General features: G+C 38.6%; 1 protein-coding gene across 2 annotated transcripts; it reads right to left on the reverse strand.

Annotated features, from left to right (window-relative positions):
• Nucleotides 1-704: 704 nt before the first annotated feature.
• Nucleotides 705-18,518, reverse strand: LOC112044953 (integral membrane protein GPR155). 2 transcript variants are annotated; one of them, XM_024080970.2, is made up of 16 exons: nucleotides 18,355-18,518; nucleotides 17,434-17,548; nucleotides 16,360-16,649; nucleotides 15,745-16,043; nucleotides 14,841-14,962; nucleotides 14,086-14,251; nucleotides 13,156-13,383; nucleotides 12,073-12,228; nucleotides 11,350-11,518; nucleotides 9,876-10,040; nucleotides 9,319-9,333; nucleotides 8,859-8,985; nucleotides 8,352-8,538; nucleotides 7,268-7,443; nucleotides 6,478-6,603; nucleotides 705-5,467 (listed from the first exon to the last, which is right to left on the reverse strand). In XM_024080970.2, the coding sequence occupies exons 2-16, from the start codon at nucleotides 17,520-17,522 to the stop codon at nucleotides 5,275-5,277; spliced, it is 2,508 nt and encodes an 835-aa protein (XP_023936738.1). In that variant the 5' UTR covers nucleotides 17,523-17,548; nucleotides 18,355-18,518; the 3' UTR covers nucleotides 705-5,274. The 2 variants fall into 2 exon arrangements, with proteins under 2 accessions (XP_023936738.1, XP_023936739.1); XM_024080971.2 differs by lacking the exon at nucleotides 9,319-9,333.
• Nucleotides 18,519-18,688: the final 170 nt, after the last annotated feature.

Here is an 18,688-nt window from a genome sequence, read left to right on the forward strand (position 1 = left end):
AAGTCTGCCAATCCGCATTGGGCCAGCGTGGTGAACTATTGGCCTAACACCTCTAATTCTGAGAGGAGACTCGAGCTCAGCAGTGAGCCGTATATGGGATGATAATGATGAACGTACTTACGTACTAAAACGGAACTATTAAAATATCACTCGCGCACATTCGGATGTCCGTCTGTTTTCTCTGAATCTACAGGACCAAGTTGAAATTTTATGATGAGGGTGAGGCTTTGGTTGTATTAGTTGGGTGTGCCGACAGGTCCTTTACTTAACAATTACTATACCAAAGCATAAATTAACGGCCTCCGTGGCGCAGTGGATTTACAAGACGGAGGTCCTGGGTTCGATCCCCGGATTGAGATTTTCTCAATTGGTCCTGGTCTGGATGGTGGGAGGCTTCGGCCGTGGCTTGTTACCACCCTACCGACAAAGACGTATCGCCTCCTAGCCCGCTTCCATCTTAGATTGCATCATCACTTACCATCAGGTGAGATCTTTACGAGTTAGCCCTTGACTACATCAAGGGCTAACTCGTAAAGATTAAAAAAATAAAAAGAACATCTATACCACTCACTTACCTAGTTTTGTTTAGAATTTTAGGCCAACCCCATTGATAGAAAATAATTTCATGTGGCGAAACTGGTGTCCAAAATTACCAATCTTGGACACATTTTAGATCTGGTATTTTGGAATGGAAATAAAACAACTTTATGATTGCAACAAACAATAATAGGTATATATTTCATTTTCTAATTTTAACATATTCAAATACATTAAATATATTAGACATTACAAGAATAATATTTACTCATAGTAAGATAAAATATGTCTATTAATTTATTTAAACTATCATGGATGTTATCAATATTAATTTATTATGGTCTAAGATCCGGCATTAGAAATACATACTCTCATCTGTTATTTATTGGTGATAAGAAATAAATGATAGATAATATTCAGTGATACATGGCAAATAGGTTGCCTAGTTAAATTGCGACCAGACCATTCATACAAAAAGTAGGAAACCATAGAACTAGATAACAGGAAACCTAAAAATAATTAAGCATAAAATAAGCTTTTATTTGACATATTAGAAGACTAAATAACTGATGAGGGTATATAAATAATGTGGGTCAACTGTTTATGTCTAGCAAACCTACAGTACACTGTGATAGCAGTGAAAGCAGGCAACCTTTACTTTTTAAATTATTTTGGTTATATTCTATTAACAAGTAAATAAAAAAAAAAATTGCTTGCGCGAGCCGGGAGGGTAGGGCGGCGGGGGTGTAGCGATGCCCCGCGCAGTTTTTCCCCCCGCCGTCGCCCGCATATCATGGGTGTGTCATCAACGAACTAGCTAAGCTATAGTTTCGATTCTATACGAGGCTCTTAGCCCATAAAACGACACTGTACGGGTTAGAAACTAGTCGGACATACCTACCTCTGACGTATCACGTGAGTGTTAGCCGTGTTTCATAATCTTCTATATATATAAAAATGAATTGCTGTTCGTTAGTCTCGCTAAAACTCAAGAACGGCTGGATGGATTTATCTTATCTTGGTCTTGAAATATTCGTGGAGTTATAGGGAAGGTTTAAAAGGTGAGAAAAATTAGAATAATTGCCGGGAAAACCACAAAAACAACCCTTTTCTATTTCCCATACAAACGTTTAAGAGTCAAGAGGTAGGGGTAGAGCAGTGTAGAGTAAGGATAGGGTGCACACAAGTCAAAGCGAAGTTTGACCGGGTCTGCTAGTCAATTAATATAAATAACAATCACGACAGTTTAAATTCTAAATTATTTCTTATTGAAAATTAAATATTTAAGCTCAAAACAGCCTTTACATATCACATTAGATCACGCATACACAATTACATACTCGTAAAAATTTGCAAATAAATAAACAAAGATTACGTACGCCTAGATATTACATTTGGCTATATCTTACGGCCTGACCAGTATAAAAGCTGGATAGTAAGCGCCACAAGTATTTAAGCCATAGCTTAGATAAGCTAATGGCATAAATTAGTTCCTACATCCCGCAAAATGTTAGTCAGGCTTTAAGTATGTAATATAATTTTAATACTTATTATAATATAAGATATAACATACAATATTTTTTAAAGGATTGTGCCCTCTCATAATTTAAATTATAAAAATGAATAATAATGATACAGTTAATGAATGTACTGCAATTTGATAACGCCTGAAAGCTTATAAAAATCGTATAGTCAATGGTGAGCCGTGTTATAAAATAATGTAATCTATATCTTGTATCTATATTGTTGTTGTATGTCAGATAGGCCTGTGTCATAATAGTAAAATATGTTTAGCAAAAGTTTTATTTATTACATGGTCTCACCTTCACGCAAATGAAAATGACATTTTGAATCTCTACTAACTTTATATAAATAACTTATAGAATAAACTTAATAATAATATAAAGAGAAGACCTCACCAATGCATTCGTGTTTGCAGCCCATAAGCTTCCAACCAATCTCGACACCCGATTATTATTTATCTGTCTCGACTAGTGCATTGATATGGGCTTGCTTTAAATAATTCTATTGTATTTATATAATAATTATTATTATATTTTTTTGTATAATTCTGAAAAGTAGTATAAATTTCTAGATATGTATCTAACCATGCATCTTATTGATTAGTTACGGTTGATACAGCGGTCTTGTTATTTCAACTATTACACCAGTATCTTTCGAGAGAGCTTAAAATTATGCATTTCGCTATTTTTCGCATTATTTTTATTCTACTAAGTCGAGTTTTAAAATTGCTGATTAGTAATCTATTTTCATGTCGTAGGTAACAATTGTTCTAAGTGTAAACTACTTACTTCGCTAGAAAATGATTGAAATTCTACTTCTTTTATCTATACTCAGAGGCACAATTATCAGCCCACTTTAATATAATTGCGTCATATGAAAGTGGGCGGATAATTGTGTCTCTGAGTATATATCTGATAATAAACAGAATGTGTACTTACATACATTTATGTTATTATACATATAAATTATTTATGTCTATTTGTTCGTGCACTGCACTATATTATGGGACAGATCTGAAAAATAACCTACACGTCTAAGCGAAAGAATAACAATTAACCTACCCCGAAATCTCAACCGACGGATATATATGCAACGAATATTGTATGAATATATTGTACCTATTGGAAAAATAAATTATCTTAAAACTTAAAAGCTATCACAACAAATGACCAGTAGTCGTACGCATTTCCACATCTCGGCGATTTTTTTTATCAATTGTTATAAAAAATTCACGTTTTAGTTACGATTTTTCTGGATGGAGCTCTTTAAGGTAAAATGAAAACAAACCCATATCTAAAGAGTTTCGATCACATGAACATCCCTTGGGGTTCGATATTCGTTTATAATAAGTACATTAAATATACTGAAGTAACCTGTATACTTAGTGTATATAAATAAACAAAAGTGAGACAACATCCACCCAGACTTGCAGTCTTGCCAACAACACCTGCAAGATGGTCCCTGACTTAAAAAAAAAAGTGCAACTTGTCAGTTTTATATTAAGGAATTCCTCGAAAAAAAAGGAAAGGACTTACTCGTAGTATATACGCAGTATTATAATTAAAATTATAAATAAAAGAGTAAGATCCCATTATCGAGACTACAAGAAAAGACTACATCTATAAATGTTAATGAAAGAAATAATTGGTATTATAACAGTGATATGCTCGTAGTACACATAGATTCTAGTATCTCAAACATCACAGTACATTTTTAAATGTGGTTATATCCTAATGTATTCCGAAAGTCCCATGTTTTCCAAACAGTAATACCATCGATCTCCTATTAAAAAGTGGATGCACAATCAGCGACCAAAAAACGTCCCCGCTCAATGAGTGCCAAACACAACTTCTTGGCACTCAATTCAAGTAGTCGCATTTGCAACCTTAAGCTCAATCCTTAAGGTTGAATTTGCTCTGAATTTGGGACTTTATTGAATATTGGACTATATTATTTTTCTTTACCAATAATTCTAATACTGTCAAAGAAAAATTGGCCAGCTATCAAGTGAAATTTTCTACATGGTCCTTTTATTATAAGAGGTCAATACACAAAATTATGTACCTCCCTGGCTGACTACGTTTCACATACATAGTTCGTGCATAGCTGAGCTATGTTGTCATTTAATTCAATCAATGGAAATTAATTTGCATGTCGTCAAAGTTAAAATGTCAATGTGAAGTCAACGAGAGAAACCCAACGTTAGGCTTAAGGAGTTTATGCATGTAGTCCAGTCAAATAAACCTTAAAATAGAAGTAATGTTACAATAATTCCCATAGATGCCATCAATAATTTTTTTTTTGCACAAGGGCAATTGATGGGGACATTCTGAACTTTTGTACCAATTTTTAGCTCTATGGGAATCTTCAAGTCTTATTTGACTGGATTAACACCATGTCCTACTAAATCAATAGTAAAAGGCATGGAAATTGGCTTATTGAAAATATAAAGTGTTTATTTAACTTAACTTCTTTGGTTATACCACTATTATTATAGTATTAGAATGCGCCAACCTGTATTATTATTTCTGGCAAGACAACAACTACGCAATACATACAGTACTACGCACGCAACTAACTATTTCGGATAAATATATATTTTTATACATACAATTTGTATTCATTTTGGCGCATTCTATATCGATAAACTGTATCAAACATTTTTGAGATATTTGAAATATGCAGGTACAAGTTGCAAGTAAAAATACGAATATACTACTATACGATACGATACTTTACATATTTTCTTCACTACTTTACACTATAACTACTAAAACTTATATTGAATGACGAAACATCATCGTTATAATTATACAGTTCATATCAAGTAAGTTTGCCAATCTGAAGTTAGTGCAAATGAGTGCTCATTACACAGTAATCGTAATTTCAATTTTAATGGACAGCAATGTGCGTGTACGGTTACGGTGTGCGTATTTCGAAATACTCAGGCGCGAATATTGGAATACTATGGCGCGAATATTGGAATACTGTGGCGGGAATATTGGAATACTATGGCGTGAATATTGGAATACTCAGGCGCTAATATTGGAATACGCAGTCGCGAATATTGGAATACTCAGGCGGGAATATTGGAATACGCAGTCGCGAATATTGGAATATTCAGGCGGGAATATTGGAATACGCAGTTGCGAATATTCAGGCGAGAATATTGGAATATCACACGGGGCACACGTTGCGGTACAACACTAGCGACTAGTTGAAGGTGTAGAGCAGCGGCGAGTCGGTGAAGTGGTGCTGCTTGTGCACGTGCGCGATGAGGCGGCCGTCCAGCAGGTGGCGCGCGTACGTGACCGCCTCGCGCGCGTCGCCCGCCAGCCCGCACTGCACGAGCCAGCGCACGAGGCACGAGCCGCGGAACACGTTGCGGTATGTGCGCATGCGCCATCTGCGACACAGATGTTCTAGTTTATTGGTGGAGGGTTAACATTGCTTGTAGGAGTAGCGTATGAAGACAATGCGTTGGTGTGCGAACTGAAAGTGCGTCGTTAACGCAGAACATATCATTCAAATACAATCTGTCTGCAAGATTTTGCTAAGCAAAGGATTATGATAATGGCCCACACATAATGCACAGTCATAATTTTCTGTCAACACACTGCTAGTGGAAGCCAGTATAATTTTCAAAAGAAGTGAAACCCAACATAGTCAGAACATTATGGTTTAATATTGGTTTAACCACCGAACGTAGCAGACAAGTTCCGACCTGCTCCGATCAGTACGGACTACTATCTACGGACCAGTAGATCGGCGCAAGCAACTTTCTTTTTTGCTGAATACACCTTGAAAGGAAAAATTACCGGGGAGAAAACATCCCCCGAGCCCGAGATTTGTCTCCAGGATCTTACTGTCGTCGTACGACTGGGCTGAACGCGGCAATCAACTGAATTAGCCGTGAACTTGTACTTGTGTGTACGTAACGTCCTATTCGCCCAAAGTTAGAGACTTAGCCACTAACTGTGAGCCTTATTAGAAGGCTCTAAATCACTCAGCGGGCGATCGAGTGAGTTATACTTGAAGTTTATCTGCATGATCGAATCAGGAATGATGAGATCCACAGACGAAACAAAGTCATCGACATAGCTGAGCGAGTCGCGAAACTGAAGTGGCAAAGGGCAAAGCACATGGTTCAAAGAGCCGATGGACGTTAGGGTCCCAAGGCTGGGATGTCGACCCCGCATCGGAAAGCATAGTGTTGGTCGACCCCCCACTAGGTGGACCGAGGACATCAAGCGAGTTGCAGGGAGCGTTGGATGCTGGCGGCTCGAGATCGTTGTGTTTGAAAGTCCATGCAAGAGGCCTATGTCCTCAGTAGACGTCCATCAGCTGATATTAACGATGATTATGAACGTTTAAATCATTCACCTAGAATAGAGAATGAGGAATCAAAGGACATACCTGGTGTCCTTCGCGATAGCCTCCTTGCAGCGGTCGAGATGGTGTTTGATGAACTGGTCACAGACGTGTTTGGTCTCGAAGCTGAGGTCCTCCACTGCCGGCAGCACCACGGTATCAGCTCCATACCTACAAATAACCACGGATCTTTTTAGATATGATTCCAATTAGTCGTACTAGCCATGCACGACTATAGTGCAGTGCCGTATCAAGGTAACTTGATACCCTAAGCAATCTGCCCTTAGACACTAGGGAGGCCTAAGGGGAAGATCCATCCACATCCATGTATTATAGGTACCTACCGTAAGATAGAATATTATGTATGTGTTGTTCCCCTTGCCCTTATCCCATGAGACGGGATTGGTAACATGATTTAACATATTTTTGCCCTCTTAGAAGGGATGCCCTAAGCAATTGCTTAAATAGCTTATAGGACTACTATAGTGATGCAGCAAAAAATCTGTGAGCTTGATTGAAGTGTTTTGATGGATTTACTATACAGACCCGATCTGTCACCACGTCATTACCATCTTTTTCGATCATTGCAGATCTTTCTTAATGATAAAAAACTACCATCAAGAGAAGACTATGGAAATCTATCAATAGAGATTTTGCCAATAGGGACTAAGACTTTTATGAGAGACATTATAAAATGGCAACAGATTATGGAAATAAATGGTGTATATTTGATCGAAATAGGACAATCAAAACCACATTAAATAATGTCTCAAAATCAAGTAAAAAATGGATTACTTTGCCCCCCAATCTGATACATTTAAACACTTTGTCTTACCATTTCTTCCTCAGGTATCTGACAGCAGGTATCAACATCTCCTCAGGATCGAGTCCGAAGAGTATGAACATGATGAGCGCTTGTCCGTTCACGGCTGCGGTGTCCAGATACTCTATTTCAATGTAAACGCCCGATTCGTCTTTACGCATTATTTTCCAACCGATGTAGGTCAAGTCCTGTAAGCAATTCAATGCAATAAATAATTATTATCCTCTTTGACGTAACTTTATCAAAATCTTAATAGGATGTTCTTTACATACGTTTGGCGATGCGTTCTGTCATCTATAGGCACAGTGAAAGAGAGTTAGTTATTTACTGAGAAAATGGCAGGAGAAATTGGAAAGTGTTGGTCTACGAATCAGTCAAACGAAAACTGATATTTATTCTTGGACTTTGGCGGTACATCTCAATCTTCCAAAATTGCCTTAAATGGTGTAACCCAACCAGCTTGCTCCGATTTTCGGTACCTCTAAATTTTTATTTTAAAACGATGGCAATGTGGCCCGAGACGTGAAAAGTAGAAGGAATGCGGGATGGATGAAATGGCGACAGGTGTACTATGTGACCTGCGAATGCCTCTTAGGCTTAAGGGTAAAATATACAAAACGGTTGTAAGACCTGTCGTGCTGTATGGATCAGAATGTTGGGCGGTGAAAGGGACGGATAGTAAACGAATGCATGTGAACGAAATGCGTATGTTGAGATGGATGTGTGGTGTGACAAGAATGGATAAAATAAGAGGAAATCTGAAGGTGGCGCAAGTGACAGAAAAATTGAGGAGTAGAAGGTTAGCTTGGTATGGACATGTAATGCGTAGGGAGGAAAGTCATATTACTAGAAAATTGTTGAATGTGCAAGTGGAAGGGGATAAGAGAGGAAGGGCAAAGAAGATATGGTTGGAGTGTGTGAAAGAGGACATGTGTGTAAAAGGAGTGGATGATGAGTTAACGAGTAATAGAGACGAATGGAAAAGATTGACATATTTTTCCGACCCCACTTAAGTGGGATAAGGGTAAGGAGATTATGAGTAGATGGCATGCTTAGATAACTTTGAAACAATCCCGTTTTGTTTCACACAACTTACTAAGAACATGGTGAGAGTGTACACGATGACGAGCACGGTGTGTCTCAGTAGCTGTCCGCCGCGGCCGTGGCTCTGCTCCGGGGGCAGCAGGCCCAGCTCGTTGGCCGCCTCCTCCAGCTCGTTCAGGTACGGACAGGTCTCTGCTGCACTGCAGCGGAGCTTCTGCGTCGGTGGGCACGCGCAAGTCCTGCGAATTGTGAGCGCCGTAAGCTCCGAATTCCACCATAGGGTTATAGGTTTTCAGTCCGCACAAACAGAAAGAGTTCAGACGTTTTAAGTTCTCGATTGTTAGACTGTGACCAACATCCTAACGAAAGTATCTTGAGTTTTACTATATGCCTCAAGAATTCAAGATTCACATCTGAAAACATTACCTGCGACGTTTCAAAAGTAAACTAATTGAAATAGATGAATTTTGACGTTGTCTTCTGACTTTATCTAGAGTTAACGCTGGGTCTTTATTTAGTTATTGCAATCCATGGTTTACTCAATGAAATCATTACAAACCTTCCATTATTGGCCATATCCTCGATGTCGTGCGCGTCGGCGGCCAAGTGGCCATTGCTACAGTTGGGGTCGCTGCTGCAACAGTTCATGTTCGGCGAAGGCGTTGTTGTTATGGTTCCGTAACAACCTGTAAATGTGCACTCGTTGTGTACAGGCTTTTTATTTTTAGAGTTCTGTACTTCAAAAAGAAATAAAACCAGTCAAGTATATGTGACGGACGGACAGCAGAGTCTTAGTAATAGTCGTTTTACTCTTTGGTTACGGAACTTTAAAGAAAAACCCTTGTAAGGTCACTTTATCGAATAATTTAAATTGTGGCATTATGTATTAATAAAGTTATTTTCTTTTTTTCTTTAAATGGAAGATTTTCATTATATCTAAATTTGTCCGCGTACGAAGTCACTGGTATCAGCTATAATTTATAAAACTTCTATTCTAAGTCAAAGAATGTAATATTTACCTGGATCTTCCATTCCTTTGAAAGCATGAAATATTATGTGTATAATTTAATGAATATCACTTACTCATTAGTTCATCATAATTATTACTCATAAATTAGCAAGGCACAGTATTATGTCAATGTGCGAATTAAATACCAAGCAAGCAAAGTATTAAAGATTGAATCACGGAAAAAGCAAGTTCTACAAAAGAATCAAAAGAAAAGAATACTAAGCGTCGCGAGGTATTTAATTAAGAAGTGAATAATTTAAATTGCTGCCATCAAACAAAAGCCAGTGAATCGTCAGTAAATTCTTTACAGGATTAATTTAGAAAACGGGGCTTAGACACTTTTTGATCTAAAACAGTAAACGAAGGAAGGCATCCGTAGCTAATTAAGAAAATTCTCAGTTTCCTCACAGACACATGATATGTAATTTCTTAAAATGCACACAATTGAAAAGTTGATTAATGTCCCGGACCGGTTGCAAACCTACGCCCTCCGAATCGAAGATAGATCTATGCTATCACGGCTCATAAAAATAGCTAAAAAATAAGAATGAGTTATAAAGAACTTACCAAAGTTAGACACGGATTGCGTGTGCGAGTTAGGTTCGGCGTTCTCGACAAGGCTGGACGTTTCGTTGGGCGGCGACGGATCTACGAGCATGTCCTCCGCGGAGCGCGGGAACAGCGAGCTGCGGCGCCGGAACCTCACGTACAGTATCAGGCATCCGGTGGTTACTATTATGGAAAGGGAATATTGGGCATATTTAAAAGATATGGCAAATATTTACAATATTTATTTGTTAATAAAAACGTGTGTGCTATAAACCAGACCGGTTGAAGTAAAACTTCTTTGAAAAATTTAAAACAAAGCGCCATCTAGGAGCGTCAGACAGAACTACATCGCAACAGATTCTTGAAGTGTAGAGAGAGACGTCGGGTCTTCTCCGACCCGTGGTACACGGGGCGGGGGTACGGGCCTCGAGGCAATGCCTCCTTACCCGGGCATGTCGCGGGGGAACTTTCTCCCCCGGTGATTTCTTCCAACCCCTCCCGGGGTTGAGGCTTTTCAGCCTAGGGGATTGGGCTTTGGACCCGTTGGCCCCGCGCGGACTGCGATTCCTCGCTATCCTGCGTCGGGGCAGCGCCGGGTTCAATGGGGGTCCCTGCGCGGACTGCGATGTCGTCGCTATCCTGCGCAAGGACGGTGTCATGTCCGGTGGTTGCGTCGTCCTCGTCGTCACCGTAAGTACCTGCGCCTGCAGGGTCGGCCGCTTGGAGGAGCTCCCGAGGTAGGGGACGCCCGTTCTGTGGCCTGTCGCAGTGTGGTGCGATGTCGCGGAGGTGTATATTCGGTCCGTGGTCTGCGCGCGCGAACATGCGGCATGCTAGGTCACGGACGAATTCCTCCACGGTGGGCGTCTTCGTGTCACGGTGGATGACATCATTTCTGACGTATCTCGGAGCTCCCGTGGCAAGGCGCAGACACTTGTTCTGCTGGATTTGCATCCGGTTTTTCTGGTGCGCGGAGCACAGCGCGTACCAGGCCGGAGCCGCGTACGTAAGACGCGAGCGGACATAAGTGTTGAAGATCTTCAACTTGGCCCTCAGTGGTAGTCGGGAGGTTAGCACCTGGTACAGCATCGACTTGGCCGCCGCCGCCTGACACACGGCGTCACACACACACGAAGTGTAAAAAAATAGGATTGTTCTGTAAGAACGCCATAGAGTTATAGATCAAAATCCTGAGTGCTAATAAGTAATAATATTGCTAAGTGATAGCTTAGCTTTGATTTAGATGAGATTATAGGTAAAATGTGTCATTCGATAGCTACTGATAATTTATTTATAATTAATCTTTCATGGATATCATAGTGTAGGTAGTGGAAATTGCTCAGTTGACATCATGATTTTTGTTAACAGTGGGCTTTACGGAATACGAAAAAGCCCCGCCTCACGCGTGAGCAGCAGCACCAGCACGCCGGCCGTGCCCCACGCCACGAAGGCCAGCGCCGGATCTAGTCAGGCTACAGGCACAGATACTCACAAGTGATGCTAAAGATGACGAGGCCCAGGCGGATGGCGCCCGCGGCGGCCGCGTCGATGGGCCCCGCCTCGCGCGTGAGCAGCAGCACCAGCATCATCACGCCGGCCGTGCCCCACGCCACGAAGGCCAGCACCGGCCACAGCGTCGCCGCGAAACACGGCCCGCGGATCTGGGGGTTTCAAACAACAATGACGGACAAACTAAGTTTTTTTGTTCTTAGCATTGACCTCTTATAATAAAAGGACGCACAATCATGTATAAAATTTCACTTAAAAACTGACCAATTTTGCTTTGACAGTTTTATAAATATTGGTAAAGAAAACTATACCTAAAGGCCTTTAAATGAAAAAAACGTTTGAAAAAGTTTACAGAGCAAATTCAACCTTAAGTATTGAGTATAATGTTGAAATTGCAAATGCGACTACTTGAATTGAGTGCCAAGAAGTTGTGTTTGGCACTCATTGAGTGGGGACGTTTTTTGGTCGCTGATTGAGCATCCACTTTTTAATAGGAGATCGATGGTTCTTAGCAATGAGTAATAACTATAAACTATGAAGCACAATCTAAACACCTTCAAAGCCAGAGTAAATAAGCATCTTCTAGGTAAGCACGCACCAACTTAACCTCAACACATGAATAAAAGAAAATCCCATAAAAATATCTGACATTCTTTGCATTCTAGAGTTCATATAGCCCGCACAAACTTCGTCAATATGTGTTTACCTCTAACATTAGAAGGCCAACAGTGAGCATGGGTGTCCACATGAAACACGAGTAGGTGGTGAATATCTGCATAGCTTGCAGTAACACATCATACCACGAAGGATCCGCCGGCACTCCCTTCGGTCCCATCAAAATAACGCTGATCGCTAGAAATATCTGGAAAAGGAAATCATGATAAAAATTTTAGCGGGCGATGGAACGAGCTATATTAGGACTTAGGAGTATCTCTGCGTGATCGAATCAGAAATGAGGAGATACGCAGAGGAATCAAAGTCACGTACATAGCTCAACGAGTTGCGAAGCTGAAGTGGCAATGGGCGGGGCACATAGTTCGAAGAGCCGATGGACGTTGGGGTCACAAAGTGCTGGAATTGTGACCCCGCACTAGAAAAGCGCAGTGTTGGTCGACGATGTCGTCCCCACCAGGTGGACTGACGATATCAAGCGAGTCGCAGGGATTCGCTGGATGCAGGCGGCTCAGTATCGTGATGTTTGGAAGTCCTTACAAAAGGCCTATGTCCTGGAGTGGACGTCCATCGGCTGATATGATGATGATGATGATGATATTGAAATTCCCGTGCAGTTTAAACACCTTTTAATTCATAATTTAAAATGAGTTAATAAAACAAATATTTTAATTCGTTATATTTCTTAGAAAAATATTTGGTTCATGTAGTATACAGATTAGTCTATAAATACACGCCTCGGATAAGAGGGGTTAATTGCACTTGGGTGCTACAGTAGTACGTACCACGATGGTTAACCGAGTGATCAACTGATCACCAGAATGTGCGAAAACATTACAGTTCACATATTATGTGAATTCAATGGATGAACCATGGCCAATGGATTCACAGTGCAAGTCTCGGAACAGTCATGTCACTGAAAGAAAAAATCCGAGCAGAGCCCAAAACGCAGCTGAAGGGTTAAGGAGTTCCTTGATATGTCAACACTACCTTTCTGTTAGAGGTTTCCCCCCTTCCCATCCAAATTCATCATACTGGAGCATCTTTGAATATCTTTAAGGATATTTGTTTGTTTCCAATGAGACTTTTTACAAGAAAAAGTATCAACACTACATACCTGGGTTAGGACGATGCTCAATGTCAATCTATGCGGCATTCTCTTATATTTCTTAGTCACTGAGAACACAATCACCACCCACAGAGCCGCTATCAGAGAGACTATCGAAAGATCGAAACCGAACTTCGTAATTTGTCCCGCGTAGTCCTTGGTGATGGACATCATTTGGGATGACAGGAATATTATCGGCGCAGACAAAAACGTGCATATAACCATTGACGAGGCCATCTAAAACAATATATTTAATAATGTTACTAATTTTTAGGGTTCTGTAGTCAACCAGGGACCCTTATAGCTTCGCTAATGTTATATGTTGAGCTGTCCATCCGCGGTTTACCTCAGAGACTATTAATAGAAAGCTGTAATTTAGTAAAAAAAAACTTAAAAAGGCCAAGAAAGTAGTAAAGTAAAATCTTCCAAAATATTTTTCTTTAAGGTACATCTACAGCCCCCTACATAATATAAAGTGGGGATGAATTTTTAAGCTGTTATTTTTTTTTAATTTAAAGAATATTTGCCATATCTTTTAATTTTCTCATTCCTCTCCAGCTAGCCAGGAAAAACTGTATTAGGAGTGGGTACGACAATAGACCAACAGGGCGGAGATCGAACTATCACCCCTCGGTGACGAGTCCGACAGCTCTTACCGTTGAGCTATTGAGGCTCTATCATTCATTGGATAGGACTTATTTCAATTATTGAGGTACTATGTACTACACACTAAAGAAAAAAGTCATGTCACAACATAAAGATGACTGGCTGCTAAAAGTATTGGATGTATCGCTTAAAAAAATAGTAAAGTCCTATGATACTATCAAAATATGCAGCCAAAACGTCATGAATTACATCTTTGTCCTAGACACTTGCTATGCGTACATGAGCATATTTTTTTAATCCAGTAAACTTGTCATTAAGGTCTAAAGGTCTTACCAAATCAATCTCCAACTGGTATAGATTGGAGAACACAAACACTGCTGGCGCAGTGGGTATGGTGCCGTACAGGAAGGCGTATGTCGACAACGCTTGTGTCTCGGTTGCGTTAACGCCAGCGTCCAATGTACTTACACACTCTCTCATTATCACCGGTAGAATTATCCTGTGGACCACTCAATATTATCATCACCATTATCAGAGTAAGAACTGTCTCTCTGGCACACAATGGAGAATGTAAGGTAAAGATATGCAGAACCCGTCGAAATGATAATAGAGACAAGGATATGCAGCGCACCGGGTCCGTTATTGGTAAAAAATGCGTCAACGACATATTATCTAGAGAAATAGCTCTCTTTCATTGCATTTGGAAGTAAGTGAAAGCTATATACTTCAACTCTACCGCTATTGGTTTATTCAGAGATTAACCAGAAAATACAGGCAAACACTTTAAAAACTTGTTTCTGGTATGAAAAATCACGTAAAGATTCAAACATATTTCGAAAAAGCTTTACAGACTGACCCTTTCCTTTGATTTATTGGCATAGAACTTTTGCCACAGAGTAGAACATTATAATATATAGTAGACAGTGTCACTGATCATTTATGATAGTTTATATTTCTGTACATTCATACAAAAAGATTTGTACGAATGTACCGTTCTGATAAACAAAGGTTGTTTATATAGATTGAAAATAATAAATACAAAATGGTGAACAGTAATTATTATAAGATTCAATGCCTTTGATACTTACAGTTTAACCATTATCAAGACGCAAGGTAACAAAAGCGCCGGTCCCTTCAACCTTGTTATTTGTCCTACCATTCGCAGCCCCAGCAGAAACAGTGCAGCAGCGGAGAAAGATTGGCCAAACACCTGAAAACGGTTGTATATTATTAAGTGGTATCTTAATTTCAATTACTTCTCCCTTTCCAAATAAGCATGAAGCAATTACTAACTCCAAAAATAGTGCAAAAATAGTGCATTATTAGATCTCATTTTACAAAAAAAAAATGATGTCTACTCTGGCCTATTCAACCTACTACTTATCTATTGTACTTAAGCAATGAACTAATTTTTTATACCTTTGGAAGGAGAAAATGTTATAACATTTGTGTAAAAAAAATTCCAAAACGTTAAAGCCACCAGACTGTAATATTGTTTATAAAATAAAGTTTTAGACAGACAAACTTTACTTTTGTTGTTTAGGCATACTAGTCATTGCACAACTTTTGCAATTGTGCTACTCGTATAGCTTGGCAACTTCGTTCGTTACACTCCTGATGGTCTGCGCGTATAGCGATGAATGATAAACCCACGACTGATGCACCTCACTTCCCCGCACGCACGATTTCACAACCGCGCAGTCTTTCCCCCCGTCGCCCGCATATCATGAGAGTGTCATCAACGAACTTGCCAAACTATAATAGAAGACAGTCAAACTGCCTGCTATATGTGCAGTGCTAGAAGTTGCAAACATAACAAAGACCATGGAATGCACAATCCAGAGCACTGAGCTCTTAACATGCCCGATTTAAAAAAAAAATATACATCAGACATGAAATGTACAATGTTTCTCAGCATGAAGCGTACAGACAAAGGACAACCAGCTATTGTTGCGAGGCTTAATTAGTAAGGACAGTATATGTTAAACTTACATCTAGCAAACCCTCAATGTAAACAGACAGTTGGTGTTTAAAAGCGATATTACCAATGATGCCAAGCACTGTCATGACTAGCACTGGGTTGAAGACAATGCCTTTAGTCAACTGTAGGAGCATCTTAAAGTTGTGAAGGTGCCGTCGTGTTTCGACCGCAGCGGCAGGTGGATATTGACGCTGCTTATGTATCTCCATCAGTACAAACGCCAGCGGGTTGAGTATAGCAAGAGATATAGGCGCCATTAGGTACAGATATAGAGCATATTCTGGGTGTGTTTTCTCATATATTGCATTAACTGAAAATTTTGATAATTTAAATACAAGTTAACTATTTTTATATACTAAAATCAAGTTATTAATATATACTTTTAGTGTTAACCACCAACTAACCAACCATTTTTATTGTGTTAACCACACATTAACTTTCAGAGGATAAAGTCTTCTAAAAACCCCAAATGTTTGGTTTTACTACATTGCAACTTCATTGATGTATAAAAAAAAATAAAAAATCTAAAAACCATTAATAAGTTTGGTGGTTATATATAAATATAAAATTATATTTTAATTTATGGAATATCTGAATATGTACTGTATTATTTATGTATTACTTACTTATGGGGTATCCCAATGCAAAGTCATTGCTCTGTGTACAAAATATTGCAAATATGCCTGCCTGTCCTAAGTTCATAGGTTTTGTTATAGATAGAGTGACAATGATGACTGCGAAGAACACAAGTCCCTTTCCCAACAATATTGCCAGTAGAAATGTCCAGTTGACGCTGCTGAAGTCTAGCCGAGCCAGTGATAGGAATATGAGGGATGGTAAGGCAAAGGTGCCCACAAATGTGGCAATGCCTTTTGATTCCACCTTGGAGACAACATTAAGCCTTCCAGCAACATATCTACAACAAATAAGGCACACGTCTCTAAATTGAAGCTAATGGAAAAATAACATTTTTGTCATATAAATAATAAATAGTCCTGTGATATTAAAAAAACTGGTATTTGTTACTTATCATCATTACTATACAAAAATAAAAATGCATTACAAATTCAAGACAAAAATAACATTTATGTATTATTACAATTGTAATATATAGCTATTACAATTATCTGAATCTGAGTTTGAGTTTAGAGTATGCTATGATAAGTAGTTCTTAAGGAAGAAATGAAGAAAATTTTTGAGCAGAAAACCGAAAATTGTGTATAAGCATTTATACTTCCAATCCACTGTGGAGGAAAAATACTAAGGAGTCGCTGCTAGCGTATCCAGTGACAAAAGACAAAAAATGCTATATACTTACTTTACAGCTATCTATGTTATAGTTAGTACTACAGCTCTTACAGCCAATTATAATTTAAGCTCTTACAGCAATTGACCATAACTGCACACTTTTACTAAATATTATTGTCTGAAACTGCAACTTTATAGACCAAATACTCTCAAAACTATAAGTTTTCTCAAAGAAAACTTGAAACACAAAAAATTGTTTTCCACCAATGACATTGAGGACATCTTAAAAAACCAATATGCTAATGGAGACAAAACACTTGAGTCACATCCTGCTCACTTTTGCAATTATTATTCTATTAACAGCAAGTCTATGTATTCTTATCTATGCTATCCACCAATCCACCAAATATAATAGTTTTCCATCCCTCCATAGTAAATGAAATTGCACTTACCCACACACAATAATAGTGAAGCACTGAAATAGTGCGGGATACAAATGATCTGATACTGTATCTGTCAAAACGTGTGTACCGCCATCCATTGTAAGTGTTGTTCAGTGAGTCACCCCTGAAGTCAAAAATATAGGTAATGAATATAGATATCATAAAGATTCTTCAACAAGTAGCTCTCTATACTGAGTAAATAAGCTGCTAAATCATGGCTTGATTGTTGTTTGAAAATTAACACTAACAAATATACAAGAAAACAAAAACACATTACTTATTGGGTAGGTATAGTATGGGCTAATCCTTGAGACTGGTAAGAACATGTGACAAGTGGTTGTGCAGTCTACGAAAATATACCCTGATAATGAATAAAAAATTAGGCATTGCAATATCAGAGTGACCTTGAAGTGTGACACATAAAAATTAAATATTACAAATGCTAAACTCTAAGAGAGCATTATTGTGGTGCCCATTTCCAGCTTAATCACTGCATCAATTTTGGTACAATTTGGCACAAAGATTAGACGTTCTGGGTACGGATATAGGAACAGTGAAACACACTCAATTAACAGTCCCGCTACTCAGAAATACATATTTTCAGAGAGAAAAAAAACCAATTCCATTTAGCAAACTTATATAGAATAATTAAAAAAAAACGACTTAAGTAACAGTTTTTCATGCACTTTTAACAGATAGCCTGGAGCAAGTTTTAGACTTGTAACATGAAGTTCGGAGGAAAAAAGTTAATTTAGACGAGTGATATATGGGCAATTCGATTCGATATCTTAATTAATTCCGATATCGTAAACATTATCGCTGAACACTTAATTAACTAAGAAAATTTAGATAGTAATATGCAACAATGAATCGCCAAAATAAATGTGTAATATTAGAAATTTTCAACTTAATAAGATTTATGCTACTTACGTATATTAAAATCATCTGATATATGCATAGCCAGCAAGCTTATTACTTTGATTTTTAACGTTATTTTATACCAACATCAAACAAACTCAATAAATATTAGTAATTTGGATTGGAATCGGAAATTAAAAAATAATCAATACAAGTGAAGTCTTCTTCTTCGTCACTTCACTTGTCAAATAGACATAGACATTTTTTTATCACACAAATGTCAAATGTCATAACCATCAACACAGACGACAAATAAAGTTTGTCAACATCTATTTTGTCAAATTCTCTGTCAATAGGGTTTGACAATTCGATTTTACATAGACCAAATACCAATAAGTTAGCACAG

Source organism: Bicyclus anynana, chromosome 15, assembly GCF_947172395.1.
Source record: "Bicyclus anynana chromosome 15, ilBicAnyn1.1, whole genome shotgun sequence".
In the NCBI taxonomy this organism is placed as follows: Eukaryota; Metazoa; Arthropoda; class Insecta; order Lepidoptera; family Nymphalidae; genus Bicyclus; species Bicyclus anynana.